General features: G+C 46.7%; 1 protein-coding gene across 1 annotated transcript; it reads left to right on the top strand.

The window, feature by feature from the left end:
- The first annotated feature begins 1,127 nt into the window (after nucleotides 1-1,127).
- IQCF6 (IQ motif containing F6) lies at nucleotides 1,128-1,682 on the top strand. Its single transcript, XM_004368582.1, has 2 exons — nucleotides 1,128-1,147; nucleotides 1,252-1,682. Exons 1-2 carry the CDS (start codon nucleotides 1,128-1,130, stop codon nucleotides 1,622-1,624), a joined length of 393 nt encoding a protein of 130 aa, XP_004368639.1. The 3' UTR covers nucleotides 1,625-1,682.
- The last annotated feature ends 7,232 nt before the right edge of the window (nucleotides 1,683-8,914 follow it).

Genomic DNA, 8,914 nt, shown 5'->3' with positions numbered 1-8,914 from the left:
TAATCAGTATCACTGAATTGTACATGTAGAAACTGATGAATTGGTATATGTTTTGCTGTGTATATTCTCAACAACAACAACAACAAAAACATGTCCACACACATACACACAACAATGTATCTATCCCCAGAGGTGACTGTGAACCACATAAATCCATCCCACTAAACCCAAACCAAGTATATCCCAACTCAGCTTCCCCTTAGTCACATTCCAATAAAAGGCTGCAGCCATTCCACACCACCCAACAAGAGGAGAATGGCTATGGAGGGAAGTCAGAGGGAAAAGAGACACAGGTCCCCTCCAACTGCAGTTAAAACATTTTGCTTTGGCAAATTCTAAGCAAAAACATATGACTCTCTGAACATGCTGCTCCAGCCCCTCCCATGGCCTCTGACATTTAAGTGTCAGGAAATCCACATTGCTATGGGTATCCTTAAAGTAAGATCCCTTACTGGAGGAAAAGCTGCATGGATCTCTCTTCCCTGCAAACAGAAGAAGTAGAAAGAAATGACTAGGGTGTGTAGAAAGAGAGCAAGACATAAGGTAACAGTTGGGCCTGAGAAATAAACTGAAGGCAAGAGATAATGGAAAGCCTTCAAAGTGATAATAAAAATAAAAACCAAACTCATTGCCATTGAGTCGATTCCTACTCACGGTGATCTCGTGTTACAGAGTAGAACTGCTCCATAGGGTTTTCTTGGCTGTAACCTTCATGGAAGCAGATCGCCAGGCCTTTCTTCCACAGCACCACTGGCTGGGTTTGAACTGCCAACCTTTAAGTTAGTAGACAAGGGCAAACCATTTGTGTCACCCAGGGACAGGAATCAATACACAAAGTGACTGGTGAATCCATAAGGAGACACAGTGAAGAAAAGAGAAGAGGTTAAATGTGGATATGCAGGACCTGAGGAGGTGGTAGCTTGGGTACAGGTGGGTGGGGTCTAATGATGAGGTTGTGGCTAACAGTTGAGGGTGGGGCTAAGACTAGCGTGGCCTACCTGATGGATGAGTAGACTCTAAAGACCAGGGCCATGGACACACAAAATGTGAATGAGGTCCTTAGCACAGGGATCCAGCCAACAGATAAGGAGCCGAGTCTAAAGGTGAGGGGGTTGGAAATAAATTGGATGGGTCCTAGAAATGAGAGATCAGGGCCACCTGGGCAAAGCCCCCTTTCCTCCCAAACACCAGCGGTGGGGAAGGGAGTGGGAGGGTGCCCCCTTGAGCATTTCCATGTTCTTCCTCCCCCACTCAGTTAGAGAAGGCAGCTGTAAGGATTCAGTCATGGTGGCGTGGCAACACGGTGCGCCGGACGCTACTACACGCAGCACTCAGGGCCTGGGTCATCCAGTGCTGGTGGAGGTCGATGCAGGCCAAGATGGTGGAGCAGAGACGGCGCCTGGCACTAAGACTCTACACCTGCCAGGAGTGGGCGGTGGTGAAGGTGCAGGCACAGGTTCGAATGTGGCAGGCCCGCAGAAGGTTCCTCCAGGCACGCCAGGCGGCCTGCATCATCCAGTCTCACTGGCGCTGGCATGCCAGCCAAACCCGAGGCCTGATCCGGGGCCGCTATGAGGTCAGAGCCAGCCGGCTGGAGCTTGACATCGAAATCCTCATGACCTAGGGCGCTGGCAGAGCCAAGGAGACTGGATCTCTTGCCCAATAAAGACATTTACTGGCCACAGACTTGCCCATTGAAGATTAGACCCATGGAAAAGGGCTCAGTCCCTAACTTTCCTGCCTCTCACCCAGAAAAAAACCCCAAGGTGTGGTCGAGAGCCTTCATCCCCAGGACACCCACTGTAGGCCCCTGATGGCAGATCTGACCTATCTGGGGTTCAAGAGACCCCAGGGCCCGGGCCAGGCTCGGATACCTCAGCCAGCCTGATTCCAGCTCCCTCCACAAGTCAGGGTAGGAATTGGGCTTTATTTTCCTGCAGCCCCTGCCTGGGCATCTCCATTCAGGGTAGGACACCAGGGAGTCTAGCTGCAGCCAGGGCCAGCTGGGAAGGCCAGGATTCCATAGGCCTGTGCTTGGCAGGGCCTCAGGGCCAGCCATAGTGCTTAGCAGGGAGCCAGGAGGACAGGGCACCTCAGTTGAGCAACAGCAGGGCAGGCCCTGTGCCTCACAGGGGGCAACTAGCCAGAGCCAGCCCCTGGGGGAGGCCAGGGCAGGAGCTGAAGAGCAGCAGCTGGGCCTGCCGCTTCCCTCTCCTAGGGCTGAGCAACAGGGCTTCCCTCCCCTGTGATGGCCACTTCCTGGGAGAACCAGGCACAGGGTGGCGGAGGCGAGAGAGAGGGCCCAGGGAGGGCTGGGGAGGGGCCGGGGTGGGGGAGCGACCCTCTGCCATTAGAGGTTATGTGTTTGGGGGTGTGACCTGTAAATCCTACCACATCCTCAGAAGCAGCTATGCTGCAAACTCGTCCCCTAAGACCTCCTCTTCTGTTCTCCCCACAGGCTGCCCCACCCACCGCTGGGCCTGCCCCGGGTGGGCGGGTGATGATGGGTCTCTGTTCCGCTGCCTACCTGTCTCTGCAACTATGGCTTAACCATTTCTGTACCAGTTCTCTCAGTCTCTGCTTTGTCATCCATGCCCGAGGCCCCTCATTCTCACAGTGTCCTTCAGATGTTTGTCCCTGAACCTCTATCCCAGAGGTCTGAGTTCTGTGGCCCTCCCCAGGGGCTGGCAATGGTGGGCTCTGCACAAGGGTAGGAAGACAAGTTGAGGAGGTGTGAGAGGGACCAGGGGTCTGTCTGGGCCTCACAGCTTGGTGAAGCTCTCCTCAACCCCAGGCCCCTTCCATGTGTGGTGGAGTGGGGGAGGGAGGAGTGTCTCCAGAACAGCTGTGGCAGAAGTGAGGTCCACAGGTCCACCCATCACCTCCAGCAGTTGTAGGTTGCAATGATGCAGCCAGGTACCTGGCCATTTTGACTGGACTCTGCTCTTGGGGTCACCATGAGTCAGAATCAACTCAACTGCATCTAACAACAACAACTGCTCTTCCAAGGGACCCCCTTCAGGAGCTTCAGACACAGCTCTCTCCTCCCCTACTCTGAGCATTAGGAGAATAAACCCCTCCTATGGCTGGTGGGGACTGGTAGGACCTGCAGGCTGAACATGACTGGAACGCTGCATGACTAGTCCTATAGATGCCACCCCAGCAGTCGTTTACAACTGAGCTGGAAGGGGTGAGCTCTCTGGTTCTCAATATACATAGGACATTGGAATCACCTGGGAAACTTTGAAAAAGACCGATACCTGGGTCCACCCCAGAGATTCTAATTTAATTCTGCTGGGGTGAGGTCTGGGCATCGGGATTCTAGTGTGTGGTCAAGGCTTAGGAACCACTAATTTAAGGTCTTCCTAACCCAGGCTATAAGGAGCACTGGTGGTGCAACAGTTAAGTGATCAGCTGATAATGAAAGTTCACAGTTCAAAGCCACCCAGCAACCTTGTGGGAGAAAGACCTGGTGATCTGCTTCTGTAAAGATTACTGCCAAGAAAACCCTGTGGGGGCAGTTCTACTCTGTCACATGGGGACTGTGAGTTGAATGGATTTGACAGCAACCAACAACAACAGCCCAGGTTATACACCACCCCACATACCTGTGCAGCCCCACCTGGGGATAGTCACACAGAATTCCAAGCTGAACACTCAGCAGGCACAAGGCCATTTATGCCAGAGGTAGAGCTGCTTTGGGTCAAAAACCTTTGAAAGCAGGGAGACATAGTCCTTCTGGTGGATGGGGGCAGAAAGTAGGTGGGGCCTCTTGTTCCAGGTAGACAGGATCCTAGGAAGATAGTACCTGCTACTGGAGCCACACAGGTGTGAGGAATGAAGACTCAGGGCACAACTCAGGAAGGCCAACCTTCATCCAAGGTGACAACCTGGGAATGTCTCTCCAATTGTCAGGGGTCTGGAGAAACTGGGGAAGGTCTAGGCCTATGAGTGGTGGCCATCAGGGAGCCCAAGGCAAACGAATGGAGGTCAAGCAGAGGGACATCAGTTGTGAGGGGTGGGCTGGGGACAGCATGGGACCCATGAGAGCAGTCAGGACCAGCTGCAAGAACCAACTAAGGATGCCCAGGAACAAGACAGGCCAGGTCATACCACAGAGGAAGCTGAAACCCAGAGACTGAGCAAGGCACACTTCCTTAATCGGCATCTCAGCCAGAGAAGACCAGATGTCCCTTCCTTATAGTCAGGACAATATTCAAGCCCCCCAAGAACTTAGAGCACCCTTAGGGGAATGGAATGGTGGGGAGAAGACCTTGAAAGATTATTTATCCTGAAGAGATTGAGTGGACCTCGAGGAAGCACTTTAACATGGAAATGAGTAACACTGAACAAGCAGCTCCAAATGCTTCTCTGCTATACAGTCATCATGAGAAAGATGAGCCCAACGTAGAAGATAAAAGAAGTTTCATTTCCATGCACTCCACTTTGTTGTGGTCTGCTTTATACTGATACGGGTGATGACCTTGGTTTATAAATTTTCCTTTTTAAAGAAGTAGAGGCAAACCATCCACAGAGGGACAGTCCCAGTTACAGGTTAAATCCCAGTTCAATATTTTTATCTCCAAGCATAAGGAAACTAATCACAAAGGAAACTTCTGGGAAAGTCCATGAGACTCACTCACAATATTGTACTGAACACAGGCTCAGGCCAAACTCTATCACTAAAAATTCATAGAAATAATAAAATTCATGGGAAGAAAAAAAATTTTATTTTCACAATGACTTTCTTGATGAATCTCAAGATGCCAGGCACGCTCCCGCCTCAGGGCGTTGGCGCTGGCTGTTCCTTCTGCATGGTACACACTTCCTCTAGAGATTCCCATGGCTTACTCCCTCAAGAGCTTCAAGTCTTTCCTCAAATGTCATCTTCTCAGTGAGGTCAACTTTGACCACCTTATTTAATATTGTCCCCTGCATCCGGTTTCCAATCTCCCTTTTCCTACTCTGCTTTTCCTTTTTGCTGAAGCAATTTTTACCTTCTAACATACTATACAATTTGCTGATTTCTTATATTTATGTTTATTGTCTGTTGCCTTAACTACAATATTAGCTTCAAGAGGACAGGATTGTTTTGTTCACTAATGTTTTCCAAGTGCCCAAAACAGTGCCTGGCACATAGTATTGTTGTTGTTAGTTGCAATCAAGTTGGCTCCAACTCATGGCGACCTTATGTATAACAGAACAAGATGTTGCCCAGTGATGCACCATGTCCATCCTGGATATGTTTGATTTCATTGTTGAGGTTATTGGGTCAATCCATCCGTTGAGGATTTCTCTCATTTTCATTGACCCTCTACTTTATCAAGGATGATGTCCTTTTCCACCAATTGTTTTCTTTCTGATGACACGTCCAAAGTAAGCAAGACTAAGTCTTGCCATTCTCATTTCTAAGGAACATTCCGGTCGTATTTCTTCTAAGACTGATTTGTTCGTTCTTCTGGCAGTCCATGGTATATTCAGTATTCTCTGCCAACACCATGATAGTAGAGGCTTGGTAAATATTTGTTGACTTAATTAATAAAAAACCTGAAACCATACTGGAAACCAAGTTTGTTGATTTCTCAGCTTTCTCATCAGCAAACCAGGAATTATGTGGAATCCTGTAAACAGAAAGCAGATAGGAAGAGATTGAATGATAAAATCCCATTCAAAGGCTCATGAGAAAGCAGAGAGAGGCCAACTTTGGGGCAAGTCAAGGGAGCAGCAGGGGCTTTAGGCTACTGCAGTGGGCTGGGTGGGAAACCCCTGAATGAGCAGGCAGAGGTCAGCTCCCCCCTGATCTCTGGATGAGTCACACAGCTGCAAACAGAATGTTTACCTAGGATGGGAAATAAGAGGCCAGGGGAGGCATGGTGGGGCCTGAAGCTGGGTGACACCCAGGCACAGGAAGACCCCTGCCTGGGAAGCCAACAATCGACACTGCACCTCTGACAGCCCATCCACCCCTGCAATTTGTGGAGTCAGGGACATGGCACTCATTAACAGGCTAAGGAGAAATCTCAAAAACAGAGATGAGCCCCCAATCAACAGCATGAAAAAGCATCCCTCAACTCAACAAGCAGAAACATGATGGCCAAAGGAAAGACTTACAGAGCAATTTAAGGAAGTCAAATTAATATCCTCAGGGAGTGGAAGAAGACATCTTAACCACGGAAGAAGAACAAATCATTATTACAAAGATCCAATTAAGAATCTTAAGAAGGAAAAATATGATTGTAGAAATTAAAACTTGACAGATGAATAGCAGAATGGACATAACTAAATCACAAATTGGTGAGCATCGAGTTTGAGCTGAGGAAATGTCCTGATATGCAGCACAAAAGAATGGAGCAATGGAAAATTTGAAAGATTAATTAATTAATATTCAAAGTTTAAAAAAAAAAAAAAGATGATGAAATAAAGAGCAGGGATCACAGATCCAGAAGTCCCAACACCCACCTAGAGGTATCCTGAAAAAAGATTTTAGAGAGTGTTATTGTTGTTAGGTGCTGTCTAGTCGGTTCTGACTCATAGCAACCCTATGTACAACAGAATGAAACACTACTCTGTCCTGGGCCGTCCTCACAATCATTGTTATACTTGAGCCCATTGTTGCAGCCACTCATTGAGGGTCCATCCATCTCATTGAAGGTCTTCTTTTTTGCTGACCCTCTAGTTTACCAAGTATGATGTCCTTCCCCAGGGACTGATACCCCTGATAACATGTCCAAAGTATGTGAGACATGGTCTCCTCATCCTTGCTTCTAAGGAACATTCTGGCTGTACTTCTTCTAAGACAGATTTGTGCATTCTTTTAGCAGTCCATGGTATATTCAATATTCTTCACCAACATCATAGTTCAAACACATCAATGCTTCTTCGGTCTTCCTTATTCATTGTCCAACTTTTGCATGCATTGAGGCAATTGAAAACTCCATGGCTTGGGTCAGATGCACCTTAGTCTTTAAGGTGACATCTTTGTTTTATAACACTTTAAAGAGGTCTTTTGCAGCAGATTTGCCTATTGCAATGCATCGTTTGATTTCTTGACTGCTGTTTCCATGGGTGTTGGTTGTGGACGCAAGTAAAATGAAATCCTTGACAACTTCAATCTTTTCTCCACTTATTATGTTGCTTATTGGTCCAGTTGTGAGGATTTTTGTTTTCTTTATGTTGAGGTGTAATTCATACTGAAGGCTACAGTCTTTGATCTTCATCAGTAAGTGCTTCAAGCCCTCTTCATTTTCAGCAAGCAAGGCTGTGTCATCTGCATATCAAAGGTTCTTAGTGAGTCTTCCTACAATCCTGATGCTCCATTCTTCTTCATATAGTCCAGCTTCTCATTATTTGCTCAGCATATAGATTGAAAACGTATGGTGAAAGTATACAAGCCTGACTTTAAACCACCCAGGATCCCCTTGTTCTGTTTGAATGAGTGCCTCTTGATCTATGTACAGGTTCCTCATGAGCACAATTAAGTATTCTGCAATTCCCATGCTTTGCAATGTTATCCATAATTTGTTATGATCCACACAGTCGAATGCCTTTGCATAGTCAATAAAACACAGGTATACATATTTCTGGTATTCTCTGCTTTCAGCCAGGATCCATCTGACATCAGCAATGATATCCCTGATTCCACTTCCTCCTCTGAATCTGGTTTGAATTTCTGGCATTTCCCTGTCAATGTACTGCTACAGCTGCTTTTGAATGATCTTCAGCAAAATTTTACTTGTGTGTGATATTAATGATATTGTTCGATAATCTCTGCATTCTATTGGATCACTTCTCTTTGGAATGGGTGCAAATAGGGCTCTCTTCCAGTTAGTTGGCCAGGTAGCTGTCTTCCAAATTTCTTGGCATAGACAAGTGAGCATTTCCAACACTGCATCCGTTTGCTGAAACATCTCAATTGGTATTCCATCAATTTCTGGAGACTTGTTTTATGCCAATGCCTTCAGTGCAGCTTGGACCTCTTCCTTCAATACCATCAGTTCCTCATCATATGCTACCTCCTTAAATGGTTGAAAGTTGACCAGTTCTTTTTGGTATAGTGACTGTATATTCCTCCCATCTTCTTTTGATGCTTCCTGCATCATTTAATATTTTCCCCATAGAATTCTTCAATATTGCAACTTGAGGCTTGAATTTTTCCTTCCATTCTTTCAGCTTGAGAAATGCCGAGCATGTTCTTCCCTTTTGGTTTGCTAACTCCAGGTCTTTGCACATGTCATTATAATACTTTACTGTCTTCTCGAGTCACCCTGTGAAATCTTCTGTTCAGCTCTTTTACTTCATCTTTTCTTCCATTTGCTTTAGCTACTTGTTGTTAAAGAGCGAGTTTCAGAGTCTCTTCTGACATCCATTTTGGACTTTTCTTTCTTTTCTGTCTTTTTAATTATCTTTTGCTTTCTTCAAGTATGATGTCCTTGACGTCATTCCACAACTCATCTTGTTTTCGGTCATCAGTGTTCGATGCTTCAAATCTATTCTTGAGATAGTCTTTAAATTCATGTGGGATATGCTCAAAGTAGTCTGTCTTAGTCATCCAGTGCTGCTACAACAGAAATACCACAAGTGGATGGCTTTCACAAAGAGAAATTTATTTCCTCACAGTTAAAGTAGGCTAAAAGTCCAAATTCAGGGCATCAGCTCCAGGGGAAGGCTTTTTCTCTCTGTCGGCCTCCTTCTCTTCAGTGTTTGCCCAGACTAGGAGCTTCTCTGCTCAGGGACCCCAGTCCAAAGGTCTCGCTCTGCTCCCAGCACTGCTTTCTTGATGGTATGAGGTGCCCAACTCTCTGCTTGCTTCCCTTTCCTTTTATCTCTTGAGAGATAAAAGGTGGTGCAGGCCACACCCCAGGGAAACTCCCTTTACATTGGATCAGGGATGTGACTTGGGTAAGGATGGTGTTAC

Source organism: Trichechus manatus, unplaced genomic scaffold (assembly GCF_000243295.1).
Source record: "Trichechus manatus latirostris isolate Lorelei unplaced genomic scaffold, TriManLat1.0 scaffold00001, whole genome shotgun sequence".
NCBI lineage: Eukaryota > Metazoa > Chordata > Mammalia > Sirenia > Trichechidae > Trichechus > Trichechus manatus.
This window is presented reverse-complemented; position numbering and strand designations above follow the sequence as displayed.

Bases quoted from the DNA above. Each gene is read 5' to 3' on its own strand.
- IQCF6 (XM_004368582.1), top strand. From the start codon at position 1,128: ATGGGTCCTAGAAATGAGAG. The intron at 1,148-1,251 runs ATCAGGGCCACC...TTCCTCCCCCAC, and splicing joins ATGGGTCCTAGAAATGAGAG to TCAGTTAGAGAAGGCAGCTG.